Source organism: Chelmon rostratus, chromosome 22, assembly GCF_017976325.1.
Source record: "Chelmon rostratus isolate fCheRos1 chromosome 22, fCheRos1.pri, whole genome shotgun sequence".
In the NCBI taxonomy this organism is placed as follows: Eukaryota; Metazoa; Chordata; class Actinopteri; order Chaetodontiformes; family Chaetodontidae; genus Chelmon; species Chelmon rostratus.
In genome coordinates this window covers 82,176-109,655 of record NC_055679.1, presented here as the reverse complement: position 1 = coordinate 109,655, position 27,480 = coordinate 82,176, and the positions used below count along the sequence as shown (strand labels likewise).

General features: G+C 39.4%; 1 protein-coding gene across 1 annotated transcript in view; it reads right to left on the bottom strand.

Moving 5' to 3' along the window:
* cog5 (component of oligomeric golgi complex 5) overlaps positions 1-27,480 on the bottom strand; it is a 65,326-nt gene that overhangs the window by 11,451 nt on the left and 26,395 nt on the right. Inside the window, exons 7-11 of the mRNA XM_041964408.1 lie at positions 23,568-23,698; positions 12,369-12,528; positions 10,703-10,815; positions 10,502-10,579; positions 7,250-7,331 (exon numbers count right to left, since the gene is read on the bottom strand). Coding sequence (XP_041820342.1) covers positions 7,250-7,331; positions 10,502-10,579; positions 10,703-10,815; positions 12,369-12,528; positions 23,568-23,698 — 564 coding nt within the window. The remainder of the gene's footprint in view (positions 1-7,249; positions 7,332-10,501; positions 10,580-10,702; positions 10,816-12,368; positions 12,529-23,567; positions 23,699-27,480) is intronic.

Sequence of the window (27,480 nt, the reverse complement as noted above, 5' to 3'; positions counted from 1 at the left end):
TAATGGAGTCATGCAAAAAGTAGGTTTGTGATGTTAAAATGATGCTGGGGTGAAGTGATCAGCATTAGTTGGGGCTGAAGACTACACCTTTGAAATTGAAAAAATCTAGGGATTAGAAAGAAGTGAGTTTACATCATCTCTGCTGCAGGTTAGAGGCTCCAGGCTACATAAGTCACTACACCCCTAAATCTCTGACCAAACTGATGGCAGTCAGGTTGCATTGTGGGTAATACAGAAACCAGGTTTTGACAAGGATGAAGAATGTATATAAAAAAAAGACAACATCCCTTTTTACCTTTTTTTTTTAATTGAATCTTACAGTGTTAAAGGAATGAAGTGCTGAAAAATCTTTAGAGGACCCACTGGTCCCTACTGGAGATGTAAATCTTTTTTAAAATGGCTCACAAATACATAGTTTCATTTTACAAAAAGGTTTTTGAAGAATTTCCTAAAAGCCTTTTTTTTTCTTTTAGCTATATGCTGCAAACAAATATGGCATTTGTTTATGAATATTTTCCAGCTGCGCATTCATGCAAATTTGGTGTTGCAAGATGGCATAAATGGTTGTTGTTGATTTGTTTTTACATCAGTGGAGTTCTATGGTAGCAGCCAAACTCACCTCTCCTGTTCCCACTTTGTTATTCACTGTAATCAGAAAAGTCTATTGAAACCTCTCCATATGATCCGTGAGTTCGTGTGCATGAGAAAGATGTTATTGTTAGCATAATTAAGTATTTTGTTTTACTTACCATTTGTTTTACTTACTCTTAGTAAAATTCACTCATATACACACTATTCACTCTTTTTCTCTCTCTCTTTTTCAACTTTTTTGTTGTATTTATGCTTCATAATTGACTGTAGAAAGACACTGGTAAAATGAGAAACAAGAGAGGGATGATTAAGGAGGTGAAACAACAATCATTACAACCAGTTTCAAACTAAGAAACATTTAGCCTGGAAATACTGAATTTCTTCTATTGATGTCTCTGTGATTCAATCACTGACATAACTTTGGGATGGACACTCTGTATGTTTGTTTTCATGTTGAACTTAAGCAATAGCAGAAAAACAATTCTGGCATGAGTGGATGCAAAATAAAAAACATCAGTCTCAACAATTGCTGTATCCCTCCAAGCCTGTACAAGAGCACCTGAGCTAACATTAGACTCACACAGGATATTTTCTTTTTTTTTTGGGTGGGAAGATGCATACTGTCCATTTTCATCTGTTTTAGATAATGTTAATCAGACTTTGTTAGTTAGCTTCAGAGGTTCAGCAATTTATTGCCAATATTGACAAAATGTTAATTTATTAGTATTTGTTCTCATGATTAAAATGTGTGATGTCCCTCTATGCATTTAATGGTATTCTTTTCAGTAAGATTGGTTTAATGACTGTCACACCAGTATCACAGGGGATCAGGAAACATTGCTGAAATAATAACAACAATAATAATAATAATTCCAAGACACTGCAGTAGACAATACTAAAATGGAAATGCAATCAGTGAGTCCTCTCATCAAGACAAGTCTTTACTTAGGAAGTGATTTACTCTGTATTAATTGCCCATTTTTTGTGACACCTGCAAGATTTACTACAGATAAATGTCACCAACACACTTTCGCCAGCACCCACCAGCAAACGGGAGAACAGGTTCAAGTCGTGTATCAAGTTATATCCACAATTACAACGGTAAGAAATTAATCCCATCCCACTTTTTTAGCCTAGCAACCTGGCTTAATGTCCGTAAACTTTTTCTTCACAGTTTTTTCTGCACAGTATGTGCAGCTTTAATGACCCAACGTAGTATTTTCCCCGGGGATTCTTCTCTCCAGCTGTCCTTTAAATATTTCCCCTAAATCTCTTGTACTTTCTAAATACAAAAAACTTGACAGAAAGCATAACCACCTATCTGAGGTTTATCTGATATGATTGTGATGGTAATGTTCCTCCATGATTGTCACTGCAACTGAGTAAAAAGTGACAAGGTCCATGAAGGCAGTTTGTGTACACCGTGGAATTTAATATACTTGTTTTTAGGCTTGGTTCACTTATTATTTTCAGAAAATGTTTTTATGTTCAGTTTTCTGTTGCAGTTTGGATATGTTCAGGCAACAAAACAAATTGGTTAGGTTTTAGGAAAACATAATGATTTGGGTTAAGATAGATCCTTAAGTCACAAAGCTTTGACATTAAAACATTGTGTTTTGTTGCTATTCTGTTGTTTATGAGCTCTTGTTCTTCATTAGTATGAAAATAAATGAACTGATCTGTCTGCAAATGAAAATGTAAGTATGATTTCACTACTACAGTAAAAACAGATCTAAATATGACCTATTTAATCTTGAGGCCAGACATTGTCTTATGGTCCATGAGTAAAAAGACTGTGTATTTTATTGAGTTAACAGTCCCTTGGGAAAATTTCAGTGGAGGCAGCTTATGAAAGGAAGAAGACTAAGTATGCAGATTTAAAGACAGAATCTGAGCAGAGGGGATGGAAGACCAGGGTCTGTCCGGTTGAAGTGGGGTGTAGAGGTTTTGATGCAGGGTCAGCTGTTTCACTGTTGAGGGAGCTGGGAGTGCATGGGCAAAATTTAAGAAAGACAGTGAGGGAGATGTCAGATGAGGCTGCTAGGTCTAGTCAGTGGATATGGATCAGGAGAAATAACAGTAGTTGGGGGGTGAAATAGGGACAGTGAGGGGGGGGGGGGGGGGGGGGGGGGGCAGAGGACATGCATGCCTAACCCGGCAAGAGAAGAGGTTAAAGTCTGAACAAGACACCTCTCCTCTGCTCTGCTTTCCCCGCCCCATCTTCTCGCTCTGCCAATAGGAAGAGAACCAGGACGTTTAGATAAGGTGGGGGTGTGGCCAGCTAGAGTCTCTCTTTGGGACCATGTGGCCTGTTCAGGTGAGTTTGCGTGGTAAGATACAGAGTTGGCTTGTTTTTTGATCTTTTTGGTTGTTTTCCTGTTTTGTTTGCTTCTTGAAGGAAATGTTAGGGTTTGTTTTCCTGCTTTGTTTGCTTTTTGAAGGAAATGGTAGGGTTTGCTGCTTCTTGAAGGAAATGTTAGAAGAGGCTGTTAAATCTAGTCTGTGGTTTAGGCCTCCACCTTCAGCACCCTCTAAATATTCCACCCCCTACCCGAACAAGGGTCTGTATTCCCACCCCGCTTTTTCTTGGTGCAGTTGGTGAGAGGCAGGGGTAGATGATGGTAGTGTGGCAATCGGCAGTTACATGTGGCATCTAGGCCTGTGGTAGCATTGTAGCAGCTAACAATAGCTAAAGCGGTGAGAGTATGATAGTATCTTAGCAGTTAGTATTGGTAGCTAGCAATTGACAGAGCTCCAAGGTTCTTCACTGAGAATGAATCCTCTTTTTGAGCACAAGTATCTTGTGTTTAAATTAACTAAAATCTTAAAATAACACAATGTTATCAAACCAAAATTCATACAAGTAAAAAAAAAAAAACACTGAAGAGAACAAGAATTTTGTTATGCTTTCTTTTCTTACAGGTGAGGCTGTAGGACCCCTGTTGAATTTGTGCATCATAGCTGCATGTGTGGCTGCCTTGCTCTCCTGTTCCAATCAGCACACTACTCCAAGATCTAAATACCAGTGGTTACCCCAGTAAACAGCTGTACAACGTGCAAGCAGCAGTGTCAACAAACCAAAAACTGGCAAGTTTGAGAATAATGTAATTGTAATTAAAACACTACTACACAAAATCATGTTACATAACACTTGTCATCTCATTATTTCTATATCTTGCATAATTTCATAGGTGTAAAACCAGATTCTCTCAGGAGCGCACTACTTCATCAGTGGAGAGTTGCTAAAATGCTTGCTTTGATTTTGTCCAGTTTAGACCATGTTATTTTTTAATTTTCATTTTAATATGGTGATCCAACACCTATTTAGGTATGTGAAAATTAAAATGAAAATTGGATTATTGCATTTTCATTTAGTTTTGACCAAAATAACACATAATAAGGGGAAAATTATAGTACTGTAATGGATTTTTTTTACAATTTTTTTAGGCCCCCATGGGCTTCCATTTAATGGTTTCGTGTGCACTGAATACAGCTTCATTGAATTCTACTGCACTGTGGCATGTAACAACATAAAAGTTCCAGTGGAAACATCTCACAAATACTACATCTTCAAACAGCCTCTACCTCAGCAGCCACATTTTGTAACATTTTGTTAAATTTATTATGGGCTTCAAATGTGGCTCTGACAGTCTCTCTTAAATTCACTTCATTAACTGGGGCTGTACAATTAATTGAAAAAAGACTGACGCCTCTATGCAGTCAAGTTTATATGATAACAATTCTGTCATATTTGTATTAGCAGGGAGAGTCACTGCATCAAAAAATGAAAACACACTCTAATGACAAGTGTGTCCTACTTCAAGACAGTATCACATCTGACAGATGACAAATGACATTGAAAATAACACTCGCTTTTTGTTCCCCACAACTGACAAACTGATAAATCCAACCAGATCAATTAATTAATGCCTCCCTACAGTCCAGTGTTTTCCCCAGTTCCTCAACCATGCTTTTGTCACTCCGTTACTGAATAAGAGTAATTCAGACCCTTATTTAGAGACAAATCTCCAACTTTCCTGTCATTAGTAAAATTCTTGAAAGGGTTGTCTAAAAACAACTGCACTGTTAAATAACCTTCCACAACCTGTATGATGTGTACCAGTTGGGTTCTAGAGTGAATCATAGCACTGAAACAGCTCTTGTTAAAATAGTCAATGATCTTAAAATCAACAGCAATGCAAACCAACTTTGTGTTCTAATACTGTTGGACTGGAGTACCACTTCTTACACTGTTGATCATGCTTTTATAAAAAACAGACCTGAAAATTTGACGTGCTGATGATAGACAGCTGTACATCTGACTTTCCTTAGACAGCATGAGTCCTGTAAATAAGCTTGTCAGATGCATTGATGACATCAACCACTGGATCTCTCAAATCTTTCTACAACTTGACAAAGAAAAAAATTATATTCTGATAGTAAATCCAAAAGTACAAAGGCAGGAGATCTTATTTATCTTTTTCTCTGACAGTGAGCAAACTTGGGTGTTATTACTGATGCCAATCTTAACTCCCAGAATGACATTGCTATTATGAAGACTGCAGGTCCTTCATACCAAAAGCTATCAGAGTGTTCAACTCCAGCATAGTTTAATGTAGCACTGGGTCCATATTCAGAGTGGCTTTGCACTAATGTGTGATTTATGTTTACACCAGCCCGCAATAACATACATGAAATATCTGTGCAATATTACTTTTTCATTCTCTTGAAGTACTCAACCTATATATATATATATATATATACATATATATACATACATACATACATAATTTTTTCCTCTGTGACAGTTATTTATTACTGTGCAATAGAGTTAACACTGGACTAAATTCTTGTCTAATTTTTGGCAGTATATTTTTTATGGAAATATTTTTTATAGTTCTTTTGTGACAATATATATATTTTTTTATATTTTTTATAGTTCTGTATAAAATGTACATATATTTAGTCTAAATGATGTGGCTATAGTCCAACCAGAAACATCTGTCTCAGGCTTTTGGTAGTTCGAGTGTGTGTGTATACTAGTAAGACTGGAAGTTTTTAAACCAACACAGTGAAGACAATGAATGAAAAGAAGTGAGGGCATCTTGGCCAGTCCTTACAACTTCAAATGACATTTTGAAGGTTAAGACTTGGTTTTGTCATTGAGGGTCCTGTCGCATGCCTTTCTGTGTGCCAGTTGTAATTCATGCTTGAATGCTGTAGTTGGAATAGAACAACAATTTCAATTTCATTTCATTTGATATGTTGTCTTTGTGCTACTTTCAATTAGTGTGTGTGTGTGTGTGTGTGTGTGTGTGGGGGGGGGGGTGGGGGGGTGGGGGGCTGAGTGAACTGTTGTATATAATGTACACATATACAGCTGATTTGATTCTGTATCCTTTTTTATTCTTTTTAAAGTCTGAAAAAGACACCTCTCCTCTGCTCTACTTTCCCCGTCCCATCTTCTCGCTCTCCCAATAGGAAGAGATCCAGGAAGAGGAAGTGTAGATAAGGTGGGGGTGTGGCCAGCTAGAGTCTCTCTTTGGGACCATGTTGCCTGTTCAGGTGAGTTTGCGTTGTAAGATACAGAGTTGGCTTGTTTTGTTCTTATTTGGCTGTTTTCCTGTTTTGCTTGTTAGGGTTTGTTGCTTCTTGAAGGAAATGTTAGAAGAGGCTGTTAAATCTAGTCTGTGGTTTAGGCCTCCACCTTCAGCACCCTCTTAACTTTCTACCCCCTACCCGAACATGGGTTTGTATCCAATCCCTACTTTAATCTTTGACTCTACCTCTTTACTTTCTACCCCCCTACCCGAACCAGGGTTTGTATTCCCATCCCGCTTTTTTTGGTGCAGTTGGTGAGAGGCAGGGGTAGATGATGGTAGTGCGGCAATTGGCAGTTACATGTCGCATCTAGGCCTGTGCTAGCATTGTAGCAGCTAACAATAGCTAAAACGGTGGTAGTATGATAGTATCTTAGCAGTTAGTATTGGCATCTAGCAGTTAACATTAACATTATAGGTGAATCTAGCTGTATTGTCTTCTTCTGTTCCTCTTAGCAGGTAGCGATTAGCATTTAGCATTAGCTAAATGGTAGCATCGGAACTGTATTGTCTTCTGTTCCTCTTAGCAGTTAGCATTAGCATTAGCTAAATGGTAGCATCGGTACTGGCCACTACCTGGAGCATCTTCTAATCAGGCCTGGGTCAGTTGAACGTGGCAGTGCTGTTTGGATTGTGTAGGAGCAGTGTGAACTGGCACTAGGGGGGGTGACTCTTGGATGCCGGAGTTCACCACCTAGCCACCTGGAGGTGTAGTGGGACTAAGAAGCGAAACACTGTTGAAGGGAGGTATCCACCTGATGACCCCCAGAGACGTGTTAGGAATCACTGCTCTTTGGCATGTATAGAGGCAGATTAGGGGTCCAAGGTTCTTCACTGAGAATGAATCCTCTTTTTGAGCTCAAGTATATTGTGTTTAAATTAACTAGTTCTTTTTCTATGTCTCACTTTTATTCTTTTTATTCTAAAGTTGTATCTTATCTTACTTTAAGTAAGGCATATTTGCCCTGAATTTGCAGCTTTGATATTTAAGATGAAACCATCCTCTTAAACTTGTAGTTGTATGGAGAAGAAAGGGGAAAGAAAAGGACCAGTTTTACCTTCAGTTGCATTGTGAAAGTCCTCACTAAGTGTGTTGGTTACGTCATTCCAGAAGGTGTAGAGGATATCAGACTGACCATCCTGTCATCAAGTAGACAGAAGAAAAACACACTGATTATCGGATTGCAGTACTTTGTGGTTGTGCATCACAAAGATCATCACCACCACATATCATATATCATTATCAATGCACTTTCTGCTTGATATTAGACAGACCAAACTCAAATCATCTAATGGGATTAGACATGTATGTTTGTATATTTTCCTCTAATCCACCATTAGAGAAATCTGTCAGAGCTCTGCTGTCCAGCTGTCTGGCCTAAGATACTTTATTAATCCCCTGCCGGGGAAATTTGTCTATTACAGGCAGCAGGTAATGACAGTTGGAAAAAAAGAATAGCAACAGAAAAAGAGAAATACAAAATACAAAAAAAGCTAAACTACATATGTTTACATTTTATACACAGGACTATTAAAAGAAAAAGACATGTAAAAAAAAATATATATATAAGTATATATAAAAAGCATATATTGCTGCAAAGAACTATAAAAAAAATACCATAAAAATATACTGCCAAGAATTCTGTAGAATTTCACAGACTATACACAAAATTACACATGGTGGATAAAGTGACTACATCATTAATGCTAATGCACAGAAATAAATATGTATGTGTTACAGTAGAATACTATTATGTGCTAATATGTACTCGATGAGAGTGGGAGTTCAACACTCTGACAGCTGATGGAATGAAGGACCTGGGGTAGCGTTCTTCTTGCAGAGTGGATGCAACACTGCATAAAAGATTGCAGATGGATGCAGTGACTTTATAAAGGAGAGAGTGACAGAGAGTACAGCAATCAGGGGAAGCAAAAATACATCTTAACCGCCACAAAGAGTTACAGTAACTATCTCTTTTATTACTCAGACGCCAAATGCAAACTTCAGTTCATCAGCCATGGATTTGGTCCTTCAAGCAATAAAATGCAGCTTTACGCAGTGGCAGAAAAGACAAGCAAAGACTGATAGCAAAGGACCCAAAATTTACAATGCAACATGCTTAACCCTATAATGCCGTGGGTATTGTATTTGATACATGCATTTCTGAAATGTTTTGCATTACCATATAGTAAAAACTTTGCTCAAAACGATACAAACAAAACACATATTTGCTAATTTTTTTTTTTTTTTTTGAAAAACAAAAAACAGCAACCGCACACTCATAACTCTGTACAATCATCAATTCATAAATCATCATCATAATTTTTTTTTTTAAAAGGCAGGTTGGTGGCTGCCTGGTAGGGGCTGATGATTGGCAAATGCAGGTCGACTTGGGAGGAAAGCTAGTTGTGCCCCAGGAAATAGTTTATAGTAGTTTAAGAGGCCGGACATTGTCTTATGGTCCATGAGTAAAAAGACTGTGTATTTTATTGAGTTAACAGTCCCTTGGGAAAATTCAGTGGAGGCAGCTTATGAAAGGAAGAAGACCAAGTTTGCAGATTTAAAGACAGAATGGGGGGGGTTGAGAGGTTAGATTAGAATGAATCCTCTTTTTGAGCACAAGTATTGTGTTTAAATTAACTTAAAGGGTCAAATAAAGTCTTCAAATTCAAAAAAAATAGAATTTTCTGTCCATTATTTCTTGGGTCAGGCATTATAGGGTTAAGCACACAACGAAGAAGGCACAATGATTGGAATATTTCAAAGCAGAAAAAACAAAACTTTGCGGTCCGTTAATTTCACAACAATAGTTTAAACAAAAGTTTATGCAACAACAACTCTTACATTGACACATTATTATAAATCAGTCTCTGCCCAAAAAAAAGCCTCACTCCAGGTGAGATCACTCCAGGTAGAAGTCAGAGTGTGTTCAGTCGGTCTGGCATTCTTCAAGCTCAGATGACGAAAATTTCACAAAGTGAACATTTGTGCCAAAAATTGAAGAAGAAAGAGAGAAATTCCCTCAAGGCGTTCCTGATATACCACGTTCATGAGAAAGGGATGGAGGGATGGACGACTGACAATCCAAAAATATAATGCCTCTGGCCACGGCTGTTGCCGGTGTACAGGCATAACAAATGCAAGAGAGCATACTAACCTGTGTAACTACTCAGAAAAAAAGCCCTGGGTATAACAGCTATTTCTGAATGAAAGAGTTTAAGCTCTACTACACAAGTGATTATATTACATAAAATATTATTTTCTTCAGGATGAGTTACAGCTGATTTGTCACAATCCACATCTCAGGTGTCTGAATTTTTCTCCTTCTCATTCTCTTTGTAATATTAAAAGCATTTGTTATAATTATTTTGATGCAACTGATATGGCACTCTCATGACGAATGGTAGTACAGCTGTACTGCTGAGGATCCTTGCATTTAGATGTATCATTAGGTCTCTAATTCACACCTCCATCTCTGGGTAATTGGTGAGATCTTTGTTTCCATAGAAACAATGTGAATTGCTACATCCGATTTGTACATCTAGGTTTTGGCAGAGGTAAGAGAGATGCTGATGAAGTGCATGATATTGTGTTAATGGCTGCCATGGTAACAGTTAAAAGTCCCACTACTACTCTTTAAGTAAGAGGTAGCCTGCTAATTTTCTTTCTTTCCTTCTTGCTAGCTTTTTTGCTCTCATCTGAACAGAATTATCTTCCCATTTACAAAAAATGTAACTTTTAAACTAAAAAAAATGTGAAACTAATTTCATAATGTCCTAATTTCATCACAAATTGCACTACCCTGCCTTTATAGACCAAGAAAAGGTTCTAGCTATGTGGCCAGATTGGAGCCTTATTACTGTTGTCTTGATTGCGGCTATAACTGCGTAGACATCTGCAGTCTATCCTTCTTTTTTCCCTTTGGTCTCCTGTGTTTTTTCCCTCCTTTTGTGTCCTGTCTCTCCCCTGTCTCTAAAGTCCAAGTCTGTGTTACTGCAGGGCGTGGCCAACAAGTTGAGCCCAGCCTCCTCTCGTCCATCGTCAAGCAATCAAGGCTCACCTGCCTATACAGTATTTAAGCACTAGGGTTTCAACCAGTACCTTCCTACTCTCCTGTTTGTCTGTGCTCAGGTCTCCAAATTCTTCCCTGTTCTTGGCTGCACCCTGTTCATCTGCTCTCAGCCAAGGAACCTCGATCAGTCACTACTTGGACTCTGTCGCTCTGGACTCTGCAGCAGACTCATCGCTGCACAATTCTCTTATCTGTCTAAGTATGGTATTTTAGGTCCTAAATACTCTAAAAACTCACCTTGATAATATCATCGATGAAGCACACATGAGTGACAGGGTCTCTCTTCTTCATCAAGACCTTCTGCAGATGTTGCACCTGGAAAATATACAGCAAAGAAAACTTCATACCTAATTAAGATGTCCTGCTGATTGCCTTGGTCTTTATCTATCGATTTAATGGATGATTACCAATACTTTGTGGTCTCAGGTAGCTGCATACCTGTCGGCACGCAGCACAAATCTGGTCCATCAGTTTCTCCAGGTTGGTCCACAAAGCAGCACGGAAAGCTGCAGTGTTGCCTGGTGTCGGCAGCACAGCTCTGCCTGGTGCACCTAGGGGAAGAAATTCAGTACGAGTAAGGTTTTTGTTTATTTGGCTGGGACATAAGAAGAAAACAGATGACCATAACAGACCAATGCATTCATTCAATTGCTAATTTCACATTTTATTGAAGTAAAAGTTTGGTGTTATTCTATATGTTTCTTAGTGTCATCAAATGAAAAGACCCAATCCAGCAATGTGTTAGTCCATCTCTCAGTGTGTTCTGACTTTCTATCTGTGGTTTTTAGCTACAAACACATTGGTTCCTTCTGAAGAAGTAAATCTAAAAAAAAACAAAAAACCTCACAAATAAATAGATTCATCTTTTAAAAAGGCTAATAATTTTCAAAAACAGCTGCTCACTTTAGTTTTTATCAAACATTACTCAAACAGGAGGAAATGATGCATGTGTTGAAATATATTTTAAGTGTATATGTAATATGTTTGATATTTCGGATTCTTCGAAGTAGCCACCTTTTGCTTTGATGACAGCTTTGTACACTCTTGGCATTCTCTCAATCAGCTTCATGAGGCAGTCACCTGCAATGGTTTTCCAGCAGTCCTGAAGGAGCTCCCAGAGGTGCTGAGCAATGGTGAAGCATTCAACTCTGTGAAGCATTTATGTAGGCTCTAATCTGAGGTGCTGTTAATTTACAGTTTCTGAGGCTGGTAACCCTGATGAACTTATCCTCTGCGGCAGAGGCAACTCTTGGTCTTGCTTTCCTGGGACAGTCCTCATGAGAGCCAGTTTCATCATAGCGTTTGATGGGTTTTGCAACTGCACTTGAAGATACGTTCAAAGTTCTTGAAATCTTCTGGATCGACTGACCTTCATGTCTTAGAGTTATGATTGACTGTCATTTCTCTTTTCTTAGCTGAGTGGTTCTTGCCATAATATGGATTAGTACTTAAATAGGGCTGTTAACTGTGTACCAACCCTACTTCTGCACAACACAACTGATGGTGTCACATCATTACTTAACACAATAAGAAGGCAAGACATTCCACAAATTAACTCTTGACATGGCACACCTGTTCATTAAAAAACATTTCAGGTGACTGCCTCATGAAGCTGAGAGAGAGAATGCCAAGAGTGTGCAAAGCTGTCAACAAAGCAAGAGGTGGCTACTTCGAAGAATCAAAACTATAAAACATATTCTGGTTTGTTTAACCCTTTTTGTTTACAACATAACACCATATGTGGACCTTCATGGTTGTGATGTCATCAGTATGGATCTAGCATGTAGAAAGTAATAAAAAATAAAGAAAACCCATTGAGTGAGAAGGTGTCTCCGAACATTTGACTGGTAGTGTAACCCTTAAAAAATAAAAAATGCCAAGGGAACAATTAGGGGGGTTATCTGAAAGCACTGTGTGTATTAATTAAAACAATGATGTGGCTGCTTAATCAGAGCCATAAAAATAACAAATGCCCTCCAGCCAGAAATGACAATTCTCTGTTGATATGGTATAATAATCTATTTTAAAATCATAAAATGACATTGTCTTTAATGTTTTAGAAATGAAAGTCTCTGTGTGTATATAAGCACCTTATGGGTGTTACCTTTTGGGTTGGCTGACTGGGTCAGGCCCTTGATGTCCAGAGCACTAGTGATGTTGTCCTGAATGGTGGTCCTGTAATTCCTGACTACAGAGCTGATGGTCTCTCTTAGAATGCCCAGGTTATAGAAGACCTGCAGCGCCGTGCCAACCTGGGTAGGATTCTGACCATCAAAAACAGAGAGGCAGACAGAGGAAGAGGGATAAGTGAAGTTGAGTTGTCCATAGTGCCGTTTTTCACACAATGAAATCAGCATAATGGTCTGGTAATTTCACACGCAAAACTCTGTAAGTCAGCGGTTATAGAAGTGACTGTAGCAGCTAAAAATACACCTTACATTGCCTGTGAATATTCTCATTCATCCAGGTCATTGTAAGCTTTAGGGCATTCAATCGTTCGCAACTGGACCTCGTCAGTTTGTCTTAGAAGACGTTTCTCCTCTCATCCGAGCAGGCTTCATCAGTTCGTACGCAACCAGACTAGATAGGACAGCTCTAGTCCAATGCAATGATGTTAGGTTCAAGTATTTATCCCCTGAGTGAGACCAACCCACAAAAACAAGAATGGTATCACTCTATTGTGAGGCAAACGATCCCCCCATTAAGGCGGGGTGGGGTGCAACCCTTTGGTGTCAACGACAGTCGTTAGCCTCGTTAGTGTCCCATTGTTGTCATTGGGAGGCTCCTTGAGCCATGTGTGAATGGCTTTGTTGTTTGTTTTCAGAGGCTAAATCTTTGAATCTCTTAGGGAGAGATGAAAGGACAGCATTGTATGTGGGAGATAAGTGGTGTCTAAGACCTCCCCCTCTGTTCAGAGATGGTTTTTCAACCTTGACATAGATAGCTTCTCTTACCCCTCTTTCAAACCATCTGTCTTCTCTGTCCAGAATATGCACCTTTTTATCCTCAAAGGAGTGTGCTTTCTCCTTGAGATGCAGGTAAACAGCTGAGTCCAGCTCTGAAGAGTTAGCCCTTCTGTGTTGTGCCATGCGTCTGCTCAGTGGCTGTTTGGTTTCCCCAATATACAAGTCTGTGCATTCCTCACTGCACTGGACTGCATACACCAGATTGTTCTTCTGAGTGTGAGGTGTCCGGTCTTTAGGGTGCACCAGCCTTTGTCTGAGAGTGTTCCCAGGTTTGAAATGTACCGGGATGTTGTGTTTGTTGAAGATTCGCCTGAGCTTCTCTGATACACCAGACACATATGGAATGACGATGTTATGTCGTCTGTCCCTCTTTTCTTCCTCTGTCACCCTGTTCTTTCTGGAAACAGCTGAACTTTTCACAAAAGACCAGCTGGGATAACCACAGGTTTTGAGGGCCCCTCTCAGGTGTTTGTGTTCCTTGTCCCTTGCCTGTTGGCTGGTTGGAACATTATCAGCTCTGTGTTGTAGAGTTCTGATAACACCTAGTTTGTGTTCCAGTGGGTGATGTGAGTCAAAAAGGAGGTATTGGTCTGTGTGAGTAGGTTTTCTGTAAACCCCAATATGGAGGCGCCTGTTCTCTCCAATGTGGACATCACAGTCCAAAAAAGGCAAACTCATGTCCTTGACATCCTCTCGAGTGAATTTGATGTTCTTGTCCACTGAGTTAATGTGCTCGGTGAAGGCTTGCACTTCTTGGCTTTGGATTTTTACCCAAGTGTCATCCACATATCTGTACCAATGACTTGGTGTTGTTCCCTTGAAAGAGTTCAGAGCCGTTCTTTCCATGTTCTCCATGTAAAGATTAGCCACAATTGGGGATACTGGTGAGCCCATCGCACATCCATGTTTTTGCCTGTAAAACCTTCCCCTAAATTGAAAATAGGTGGTTTTTAGGCAGAGTTCCAGTAACTGGCATATTTGCTCTGGGGTAAGGGTAGTTCTGTTCCGCAAAGTGTTGTCTTGTAACAACTGCTGTCTCACTGTTTCCACAGCATCCTGAGTTGGAATGCATGTGAACAACGAGGTGACATCGAAGGAAACCATTGTTTCGGATGGGTCTAGTTTCAAGTCCCGGACCTTATTTGCAAAGTCCATTGAGTTCTGGATGTGGTGTGGCGTTTTGCCAACCAGTGGTGCTAAGATGTTGGCCACAAACTTAGCAATGTTGTATGTCACAGAGTTGATGCTGCTGACAATAGGTCTGAGAGGCGCTCCTTCTTTGTGTATTTTCGGGAGGCCATAGATGCCCGGGATTGACTCTTGTGGGTATAACCGGTGGTATTGCAAACGGTCAATGGCTCCATCTTTCTGCAAACTTTGCAGATATTCTATGATTGTTCTCTTGTACCCGCTGGTTGGGTCTCGTTTCAGGCATTCATATGTGTTACTGTCATTGAGTAGTGAAAGAATCTTGTCATGGTAATCGTTAGTGTTTAGAATTACCGTGCATCTCCCTTTGTCTGCTGGCAAGATTGTGATGTTTTCATCCTTGCTCAGTGATGTCACGGCTTTTCTTTCCTCATAGGTGAGGTTAGAAGGGGGAGGTTTAGCGTTGGAGAGAGCTGCCGACACTTTCAACCTGAGCTGTTCGCCTTCTGTTGCCGTTAGGTTGTTTTTCTTTATAGCTGATTCTGTTGCCGTTATCAGATCAACTATTGGGACTTGTTTTGGTGTCATGGCAAAGTTCAATCCTTTAGCTAAAACCTCCTTCTCCGGCTGGGTAAGCACTCTGTCAGACAGATTCTTAACCCATCTATTCTGTAGCTCATTTTGTGTTGAGTCACCACTTTTTTGCCTCCAGGTGAGACATTGCATCTTGGAAGTGTTATGTCTTGACTGCAAGTTCTGAAATTTCTTTGCTTGTCTGTCTTTCGTTTTGTTATGCTGGGCAAGTTGGGCTTTCAAAGTGAATTCTAAGACTTTCTTACAGACATCCTCAGGTAGTGATGACCTAAGTTTGTACTGTAGGTTGTCAAATTTCACTTTTAGGCTGTCAATGGTGAAATTGACCTGCCTTACTCTCTCATTCAGCAGTTGTTTTTGAGCCTTTTCCAGGATTTTGTCAGTCCTGTAGCCTTTCATGGTGGATCGTAGGCGTAGGCTAACTGATGTGAGGCTGTTTTGTCTGCATCTCAGGTTAAACCTGAGATGGTTTCTGTAATCCGCCATTTTCCGAGCCAACCTTTCATATTCCTTCGATGTCACCTCGTTGTTCACATGCATTCCAACTCAGGATGCTGTGGAAACAGTGAGACAGCAGTTGTTACAAGACAACACTTTGCGGAACAGAACTACCCTTACCCCAGAGCAAATATGCCAGTTACTGGAACTCTGCCTAAAAACCACCTATTTTCAATTTAGGGGAAGGTTTTACAGGCAAAAACATGGATGTGCGATGGGCTCACCAGTATCCCCAATTGTGGCTAATCTTTACATGGAGAACATGGAAAGAACGGCTCTGAACTCTTTCAAGGGAACAACACCAAGTCATTGGTACAGATATGTGGATGACACTTGGGTAAAAATCCAAAGCCAAGAAGTGCAAGCCTTCACCGAGCACATTAACTCAGTGGACAAGAACATCAAATTCACTCGAGAGGATGTCAAGGACATGAGTTTGCCTTTTTTGGACTGTGATGTCCACATTGGAGAGAACAGGCGCCTCCATATTGGGGTTTACAGAAAACCTACTCACACAGACCAATACCTCCTTTTTGACTCACATCACCCACTGGAACACAAACTAGGTGTTATCAGAACTCTACAACACAGAGCTGATAATGTTCCAACCAGCCAACAGGCAAGGGACAAGGAACACAAACACCTGAGAGGGGCCCTCAAAACCTGTGGTTATCCCAGCTGGTCTTTTGTGAAAAGTTCAGCTGTTTCCAGAAAGAACAGGGTGACAGAGGAAGAAAAGAGGGACAGACGACATAACATCGTCATTCCATATGTGTCTGGTGTATCAGAGAAGCTCAGGCGAATCTTCAACAAACATAACATCCCGGTACATTTCAAACCTGGGAACACTCTCAGACAAAGGCTGGTGCACCCTAAAGACCGGACACCTCACACTCAGAAGAACAATCTGGTGTATGCAGTCCAGTGCAGTGAGGAATGCACAGACTTGTATATTGGGGAAACCAAACAGCCACTGAGCAGACGCATGGCACAACACAGAAGGGCTAACTCTTCAGGGCTGGACTCAGCTGTTTACCTTCATCTCAAGGAGAAAGCACACTCCTTTGAGGATAAAAAGGTGCATATTCTGGACAGAGAAGACAGATGGTTTGAAAGAGGGGTAAGAGAAGCTATCTATGTCAAGGTTGAAAAACCATCTCTGAACAGAGGGGGAGGTCTTAGACACCACTTATCTCCCACATACAATGCTGTCCTTTCATCTCTCCCTAAGAGATTCAAAGATTTAGCCTCTGAAAACAAACAACAAAGCCATTCACACATGGCTCAAGGAGCCTCCCAATGACAACAATGGGACCCTAACGAGGCTAACGACTGTCGTTGACACCAAAGGGTTGCACCCCACCCCGCCTTAATGGGGGGATCGTTTGCCTCACAATAGAGTGATACCATTCTTGTTTTTGTGGGTTGGTCTCACTCAGGGGATAAATACTTGAACCTAACATCATTGCATTGGACTAGAGCTGTCCTATCTAGTCTGGTTGCGTACGAACTGATGAAGCCTGCTCGGATGAGAGGCGAAACGTCTTCTAAGACAAACTGACGAGGTCCAGTTGCGAACGATTGAATGCCCTAAAGCACACCTTACATTGATTTAATGAGTAAGAGCTGTGAAAATGTCGCAACACAAAGTCAAGGCAAGACATACTGAAGAGAGGGGAAAAAAGAGGAGAGAAAGAGGTCAAATACATAAATATTACCACTGCACCTTGCACTGATGTTTTAAGTTTATGTACACTGAATACCTCAAAGAATAATTTTCTTTGAGTGGTATTATTTTCTTGATGAGCAAATACTCTGACTTGCAATTTTACAGAGACTGAAGGTTTTCTGACTGAGCCCTGCACATGGCAGGCATGAAACTAACAGGGCCATTAAAGGAATAAAATCTTGAAATAAGCTTGACTTCAGTTGTTACAGCCTGTGTTATAGTGAAAATTGGTGCTGAACAGACTTCAGAATAAAAGTAGAGACAGACATGAGATTGATATCAGTCTTTTCATATTATTCATGCATGGCAAAAGAGCTAATAAGCGTATTTTTCCCTAAAGGTTGAGCCAAAATTATAATATCATACTACCTCAAATCATAGCTGTGACCTTTATTTACCTCCTCTGCAGATTTTAAGGCCTGTGTTTGAACCGGACTTATTATAGAGACCTTTATTGCTAAATTACACTTTGGTCATTTTTGAGTATGCCTCCTCTTTTAATTATGTTTTTCTTACTACACTTTCTGTATCTAATTAAGACAAACTTCATTTGAAATAGATACAATTCCTGTATCTGTTTCAAATTAAAAGCCCCCAGCAGCCCCACACTGGAGTGAGAGACTGTGAGGACTATGAGCAACTGCACACTGCATTTGTCCACCTTCACCTTCGCCTTCACCTGCACCTTCTGTGTACTGTACATTTAAGTACACACATGCTTGACGAAATTGTCAGCTATTTGCATTCAGTATAAACAGCACATTTTAGTATATTTCAGCTATTGTTTATATGTTTTATTATTTATTGTTTTAGTATATTTTATTGTCTTAGTATATTTTTATTTCTGGTATATTTTCATTGCATTTACAAATATTTTTACTGCAAGTTTATTTTGTTCTATTATCTTTATTTTATTTTATTATCTTTCTTATCTTTCTTATTATCTTGTTTCTAACACGGGGTTGCAATGCAAATTTCATTGACATGTTATGTTCAATGACAATAAAGGCAGTCTTGAATCTTGAATCTATAAAATTATCCACGCATTTGGTACCCCTGACCTACATTTGGCGCCTTTATTTGTGTGCATCAACCAAGCTCCCAGCCATTATTTGAGGCCCCACATTAACTTGGCTGCCTGTATTTGTCAATGTCAAACATTTGATGAGGTAGTAAATATTTAAAATTACTGTAAATGATAAATATAAAAAATAAATATAAATTAAATATATTGGACATCTACCTTCAGCATAGTTCTCTGTCACAACAATCCCACTTAAAGTAATTAACATCTCCTGTCAGTCCACAATCACAAATAAAAAACATTTTGGACACATAATGAAAACATTATGTCTATACCAGGCAAACAAAAAAACAGAAACTTTGGTAAATGAAATGTAAGACTTTTCAATACTGACAAGGCCTTTTTTGAGAAACTAAGTTCATTTCAACACACACACACACACACACACACACACACACACACACACACACACACACACACACTAATTAACGTTAATATTTGGTATGTCCACCTTGTGCAGCAATTACAGCAGCACATCAGCAGTCATTGTGGTGTTGATCTCGTCATGAAATTCTTGCGAGGTCTTTCTTCGGTCCATAAGACTGAGAATTTTGAGATGCTTCACTTTACAGTGCTTTACAGGCTCAAAGACCAACATGTGCTTCAAGAGGCTTTGAATTTATACCAATTGGAGGTGTGGCCTCAGTGACAAAACCTTGATGTTGCCAATCACCTAATAAGCAGGACAGGCCTTGTACATTCAAAAGAATCACACAGCTGTGTCCCAAGGCTCTTGCATCACCATCAACTTAACCATGACCACACCTGACAATGATTACACAAGTGATTTGGCTTCTTTTGTGAAGGAACATTATTGTGTGACACTGAGCGTGAAATAGGCCTAGCTTGTTTTTTGTAAGGACAATGACCTAAATCTCCTTATGATGGCTCTATTCTGTAGTTTAGAGAGCATAATGATGACTTTGTAGATATTTCATTCGCTTTATTGGTATTTTAATAGCCAATTCAACAAAAACACCTGAAACTTTGTAAATATATTCTAATAATTTTGGAGAGAGAGAGGAAAGATAAGAGAGAAAATCTTATAGAGGAGAAGAGGAGTTTTTCTATGTGGGTCAGCTGAGCTCCCACTCAAAAGATGGGCTACAAGGTCTCTGCTGGCACAATGAGAGCATTGAGGTGAAACTAGCACCCACATAGCTCAGACAGCATGTCCAACTGCTTACATAACATTCACAATAAAAACCTCCCAGGGTTGATATAGTGTGTGTGTACAGTGCGTGTTTGTGTGACTGTGTGTTTCTCTAGAGCCCCATATGTCCACACATATAACAAAGTGACGGAAGTTGTTAGCTAAGGCTACTCAAGCAGTAGTCAGGGTAAAACAATTTGTACTGAGGGTGGAATACACAGGGGAGAGAGGAGTGTGTATGGGTGTGTGATTCTCTGTAGGAGGGGAAGAGAGTGAGAATGCATGCGTCTAATTTTGATCTTATTGTCTAGACGTAGGAGTAAAAACCAATAGCTAACCAATAGACTTTGGAGAGAACTGTAAATTAACAGTATCCTGCAACTTTGCAACCAGCTTCTGACACTCTTGCTCAACCTCTCTTTGCCTTTGCATGCATGCACGCATGCACGCACATGTCTGCTAAAAGTGTTTTGCCACTGACAGGCTCAGAATGTTACTGAGTGTCTGAGAACATTATGGAAAGGATCTCAACAGAGATACGTTTTTGTTAAGAGTAAGGTCCACTTTGTTTAACCACATAAAGCTGTTGTGTCGCTCCCGCCAAAAGCCACCAGACTCCATTCAAAGAAATGTTATCATTGTAATAATATATAGCCATTAAATAAATAAACAACTGGCACTCGCACAATAGGACTCTGCTCCTTTGGGGCTTAAATAATAAATATAGCCACAAGGGGTGATTCTGAGTTCCAGCTCTTTTTCACTCATCAGAGGAAAGCAGCACAATCAGCCGTAATTACAGCTATGAGTCACAAGAATAAGCTTTCATGCTTATTAAATGCCTGGCTTGATTTAAGATATTTTGACAGATGGGAATGTCATACCAAGTGCTTGCTCATGGGGGAATTGTTCGGTCTCTGTACATTAAAGAGTATGGTCTGGACCTACTTTCTATGGAAAGTGTCATGAGAGAACTTTCCTTGTGATTTGGCAATATATAAACAAAAACTGAAATCGTTTTATTGCCATGTTTCCCCTAAGCCCAGCCCCTTTATGTTGCTCATTTTGAACAGAAATGTGTATTTCAGTCCCACAATGCTGAATATTCAATTTGGTGTTGATACAGTCAAAATCCAACAGGGTTCTATTCATACTGATCTTTATGTTTAAAATGGTCAAAATGCCAAACCCTTTCACAACAATTTGAGCTACAGCATAAGAAAAGAAATTATAAATACAGCCGCATGTGGCAATGTCAGGTTCCTTTTTTCAACAGACGCAAGCAGCTCAATCATGCACAATTAAAGCAGGCAGCAAGCAGCAACAAGCACAATTCAGGCTTCAGGCATGTGTGTCACTTTCAACAAAACTTGTGTACATGTATGTTCAGGATTGCTCAAAGGCATCTTGAGTTATGAGCAATTATGTGATCAATATGGCACATCAGATTTTTGGTTAATACTTGCCCCCTGAGCATGAACATGAATTGGTTAAACTTTGTCCACTGGGTTTTGAGGTTCACATTTTTGGTATCTGTGGTGCCCCCTATAGGTTGGGCTCCAAATGTTTTGGTAGGCTTATTTCCAAACATGGCCATGTGACATGTGATGTCATTCGAAAGGAAAAGCAATGAGCAAACATAAAAGATCTGGAAAAAGTAAAAGATCTGATTTAACTTAACTTAAAATAGAACAATAAAGATAACTGAATGGAAAACCAACTGCAGTAATTCTTAAACTAGGAGGGATGTATCTAAATTTTAATAAATCTTAACTTGAAAAGGAAATTATGAATTGGACTTTGGCATTTCAGTTGCAATTCATTCCTGGCCTCAGCAGCTTTCTAATGAAAATTGAATTTCCATGGCATATTTCATAATGGTGGACAGATTTCACAAAGGAGGCTGCACAGAATCCTGTCAATGTGATTCAATTTTTAAAATGTAATAAATTTTGATTAAAAATTAGATCAAACCAAGAAATAATTCAAATTCAAAACTAAAGTGGGATATGAAATTTCATTTTCAAGTTTAATTTGGATGTTTTTAGATAATCTGAAAAAGAAAATAAGTCCATATGTGTTATGCATAATGTTATGCTTTGAAGTACACTGAAAATCATTTGATTTAGGAGAAGAAGAATTCCTTCATTAGTCCCTCTTGGAGAAAATTAATCTTTACACTCTGATTAGTACTTTATTGCAGACACACAAAGAGTTACACAGAGACAACGACACATGCAATTGATAGTGAGTATGTGGTTTGTAAGAAAAAATAAAACAAAAATGGCATGTTATAAGACAGGTTACCTTAGACCACCTGCCAAAAGAAAAAGAACAAAGGCATAGTTGATTCCAGATGTGGAAAGTAAAGGAAAAGCAAAGAGAGTGCAAAAAGGTGTCAGCTGTTTTCATTCTCAGGGAATGCTATGCGTGTGTCATGAGTGTGGTAATGTTTGTAACAACTAATCAGGGGTGAGGTCTTATGGTTCTTTCGCTTCAGAATGAAACTCATTTTCATTCTGTGGAGATTTTGATTATCATTTTCCTTGTTTCCTTTTGGCTTCTGTTGGTAATCTCTCTGTCATGCCAAAAAGCCAACATGACCTCTGCGCTGTACCAGTACTGATTCAAATGTGAACGGCAACAAACCTTAATTAATATTTAAAGGTCCTTGACATAACCCAAAGGTATAGAAGAGGTGTATCTACAGCATACTAAAACAGATGTAAATCAGGATTCAGGTGAGGTAAATGGCTCTCCAGGCAACTATTTGAGAGTTTAAAGATTTGATTATATTATATTTAACCCCCTACAGTTTGCATACCGACCAGGCATTGGTGTGGAAGACGGCATCATCTACCTGCTCCATCGCTCTCCTTCCCACCTGAAGAGCAGTGGTAACACAGTGAGGGTCATGTTTTTTGACTTCTCCAGTGCTTTCAACATGATCCAGCCATCACTGCTGAGGGGGAAGCTGGAAGGAGCTGGACTAGACTGTCACCTGGCTGCATGGACCATTGACTACCTCACCAACAGACAATATAAACAATAAAATATTGTATGTGAGGCTTTGCGACTGTGTGTCGGATGTGGTACTTTGCAGCACCGGGGCTCCGCAGGGTTCTGTGCTCACTCCTTTCCTCTTCACCCTCTACACATCAGACTTCACAACGCAACCAGCTGCCACCTCCAGAAGTTCTCTGACAATACAGCCATCGTTGGATGTGTATCGCAGGGGAACGAGTTAGAATACAGGGAAGTCATCATTAACTTTGTCAACTGGTGTAGACTAAACCACATGCACATCAATGCCGGCTGGACTCAATAAACTGGTCAGGAGAGCTGGCTCTGTCCAGGACGGCCCTCTGGACACCACTGAGGATGTAGGTGAGAAGAGGATGTTAGCCAAGCTGACATCCATCATGGACAACCCCCTCACCCCCTGCATGACACAGTGGGGGCCCTTAGCAGCTCCTTTAGTAACAGACTGCTGCATCCAGTGTGTAAGAAGGAACGCTACCGCAGGTCCTTTATTCCATCAGCTGTCAGATTATTCAACTCCAGCATCATATAAGACTGTGCTGATGTTGTCTGCCAAATAATCTGTTGTTTTTTTTCTCGTCATTTATGCCAACATACGGTCACATCCTTACATTTTGTGCAATATTACATTTTATTATATAAAAATATTATATTTTTATTCTTCTGTGCAATAGTATTAACACTATTTATTATTATTTTGAATCTGAAGGCAGCATACATTGTTTTTTCCACAGTTATTGGGGCAATACATATTTTTTCAGCATATTTTTTTCTTTTCCAACATTACATACATTACATTTACTTCAAAAAATCATTTTGCTTGCATAATTTGTACATATATGTATAGTCTACTTTTTTATCTTGTTTTTTTTTTTTTAAATTTCTCTATCTCTGTTGCTATTTTTCTTCCCACTGCTATTACATGCTGCTGTAATGCCCAAATTTATAATAAATAAATAAATAAAGTGTTCTCTTATCTTATTACTCGAAAGAATTAGAAGAGGTCAAAGTTCAACCTCTACCACAGGACCAGGACAATCTAGAGCAACAAAAATAGTTGTACTTTTTGTATTGTGTTGTTTGCATACCTGGATCTCCATGCCCTGCTCCAGCAGTCTCTTCGCTTGGTTTTCCACCTCAAGCCTTGCTCTGCTGATCTGCAGCAAGTCGTTCTCAATCACCTCAATGCCACTCAGATCCACACCTTGTGACAGATAGTCTGGAGCATGGAGCGCGTGCACACACACACACACACACACACACACACACACACACACACACACACACACAGAATGAAAAGAAACTACAAGTTATTACATTTTCCAGCTTCCTTTCCATTTTTATTCATGTTTACCAAGGTACAAATTTTCAGTACTCTAATCCGTTCTAATCCATAATTTTTGCAAAGAAACACAACGGTTTTGGGATATTTAGGTAGATTACCGAACAAGATTTTAGTACTATTTACAGATTCTTTGTCATCGTTTTTTGTTGACAGGTGTCAGAGTGTTGTTGCTTCAGCTCATAAGGTAATTTTTAAGGTGTGGTTAGTTGTGTTGTATTAAATGCATTATTGCTACTATTTCCAGTGTTTCATCATTTACATAAATTAGAAAATTTAATATATTGCAGTCCATATATTATTCTTTGTCTGTCAGTTGCATTTTTGTTGGCTCTGTTCTGCAGCACATTGGATTTGAAATGAAAAAGTAAACTTTGCGGCTTTAGTGTGTTGGAGACTGAAGTACAAAACATGTTGTGGTTCCTGCACTGCACGTGAACATTGTGGATATCAACACCTTCCAACACCCTTGAAGTTCAAAGGCAAGTTCTAATTCAGTACAACAGTCATTGTTTTATTTAAAATAAAAAACATGGAGCCCCCAAAACAACAAAAGGCAGTAAAAGATAAGTAGATAAACCAAAAATACAACTGAATACTTCAATGAATAACAATGTTAGTTAAATTATTAAAGATAAAGCTAGAAAAGAAATAATAAGCTTAGTTAGTCTAGTGTCAAAAGATTAAATGTCTAAAACTACAATTGCAGCCTCACGGCTATATGCCCCCGCCAACCAGTCAAGTTGCAGTTTTCATCCATGTCTGTCCAGACTCATATATGTAGTGAAGTCTTTGATGGAATAATAAAAGGTGTTAAGTGTAATTTATACAGCTATCATTATATTGGCATGCATGATTCCTGTGAATAATTTCCAGTGAGAAATTTGCTGTCTTCACTTAGAGACTATTTTTACAGAGAAGGACCGAGGACTGAGAGCTTTGACACATGGTGCAACAATTAATTCAATTCAATTCAATTTCAATAGTGTCAACAAGGAAAAACGTCCCAACACACCAACTCCAAATTGCTGATTGGATACCATTCTGTCTTCATTATATGTAGTAAGTACTTAATTTTAATTTGCACCATTGGTTTTGCCCCAATAAAATTGTATTTATCAAAGGCCAAAGTGGCCTTGCTCTAAAAATAACTTAATTCTAGACCTACAGCTATTTGAAGGATGTGTTATGTAGACCTACTTGGCCTTCACAGAGAAGGGCAAGACCTGATTACTGTCCAAATCAGGATAGATATTCACACTCAGACAGTTTGTCCTTGAAGGCATTCACAGTGTTGCACTTGTTTGTAAAAACAAAAAGTAATGGTAATAATTGTGTGAAGAATAGGAAAAAAAGCGAGCTTGAGAAAGAAATTAATATCTTCAAACACCTGGCTGATCACTGCTTTAAGTTGTTGTGTCCATCAGGTTCTTGGTTTCAGAAGTTCCTGACTGCCTGTGACGGCGGGTGTGGTGGTGTTTAGGTGAACTCAAAACTTGAAGTCTCGATGACGTCGTTCTTCTTCTAGTATGACATGAAAAGCAGCAAGCTTCATTTCTTCAATCATATGTATCATCCCAACTCTCTTTTGATGATAGCCCTGATTCAAATTTCCCTGATATTTGGCATCTTTCTAACAGCAATATGTTTTGATAAACCAGGAAAAAACATACAGGAAAATTAGCTACTGATTATAAGAAGAGAAGCCAAGAAGTGCAGGGTGTGGGACTTCAAACCATTTCAGATGCGCCATTTGTCAAGCACTGCAGATTGTTTGCTCTTCTTCGCAAAGAGAGAAACGGAGAGTATTATCAAGCAGGTGGTGGGCCAAGGCACAAAGGACCACGGAATTGGACAGGAGATACATTCAATTCAAAAGCATCTGCTTGAAGCCTTTACCCAAGTACAAAGCCTGCCAGAGACCACGATTGAACAGCTGTGCCCCATATCCCTTGTGTGAAAGAGAGAGGAATAGAAAGAGGCTGGTCTTTTCTGACTTATGTCATAATATGCTCAGAGGACTATCTGATTTGCCACACAGACACTGAAAACACACACACAGTCTTGCTTCTGTCACTTTCGTGGACATAGACCTACATTGATAATAACTAAGACTTACGCTAACCAAAACAATAAGCACTACTTGCCTAACCGTAACTCTTACCCAAACTTGCGTTTTGTCCCCATAAGGAAGGCGAGTTCCCACAATGTGACAGTGCAAAAAAAAAAAAAAAAAAAAAGTTTCCCCACAACATGAGTTATACATGGTGCCACACACACGTGCACACACACACCATTGGATATAAGGTGTTGGTTCCCGGGGGATAAGCTGTGCTGTGGCACAGATGTGCCCTGATTTCTTTGCTAGGGTAATTCATACTTATAATACAAAAAATACACTTTCTCTCACTGTTCCACAATTAACCATCGTAAGTCTTTTACTCTGAAGCAGCTACACCTACCAATATACAGTATAAGGCATGAGTAGATTTTAATGGGTTCTTTTGGCTGCTTATTGGGAACTGAGAAACTTCCCTAACCTGTCATTTGTATCCATACTTGTGTGCATCAGGGCAGGCTACAATTATAGACTTTACTTCAGAAAAGATATAGGTAATAGCAGTTGGAGACAAAAAATAGCAACCGAAATAGAGAAATACAAAATACAGAATAAAAGCTGACAATATGTATGTACATTGTATACAAAGGACTATAAAAGAGAAAAAAAATGTAAAAAATACATATAAAAAATATATACTGAATGAATGATAAATCACACATCAGCGCAAAGAAACAGCCCGAATATGGAAACCAGTGCTAAAGGCATACTTTTTAATCATGAGTTATTAGCTCTTTGTTGTTTGAGTTTGCAGCCACGTGTACAGCCGTCAACCATCATCATTAGCATTTACTTTTGTCCCTTGAGCACAAAGTCCATGACTGTTCTTTCATAAATGCAAAGCACACATGCAAACACAGCCCTACTTTCACTTTACTTTCACTATAATGTATGCATTAACTTTCACTATAATGTATGCACATCTGTTTGAAGTAGTACAGCTGGACTCCACACCAACCAGAAGCCTTTTGGCTAGCCAGCGGACAGCAAAGCGATCAAGCTGAAATATTAATGCATTCATTAAAGATTTATGGTTGTTTTCTGTTGCACTCTATTGTGCATAAAGCCACTGTAGGTGTAAAACTAGTCACTCACATCATCACATTTTCTTTTCTGAGAAAAATTTCTGTAACTATCGATTTTTTCTTTTAATTTGATCAGGTGAGGAAGGAGCTCAAGAAGACGAAGATGAGGAAGGCTACTGGCCCTGATGGCATCAGCTTCAGACTGCTCAGGGATTGTGCAGCTCTGTGGAATTGTTCAGCACATCTTCAATATGAGCCTCAGAGTTCCTGCCAGACTAGACTGTCACCTGGCTGCATGGACCATCGACTACCTCACCAACAGATGTGAGGCTGTTGCAAGGCTTCGCGACTGTGTGTCAGATGTGGCACTTTGCAGCACTGGGGCTCCGCAGGGTACTGTGCTCTCTCCTTTCCTCTTCACCGTCTACACATCAGATTTCAGACACAACAAACCCGCTGCCACCTCCAGAAGTTCTCCAATGATACAGCCATCGTTGGATGTGTATCGCAGGGAA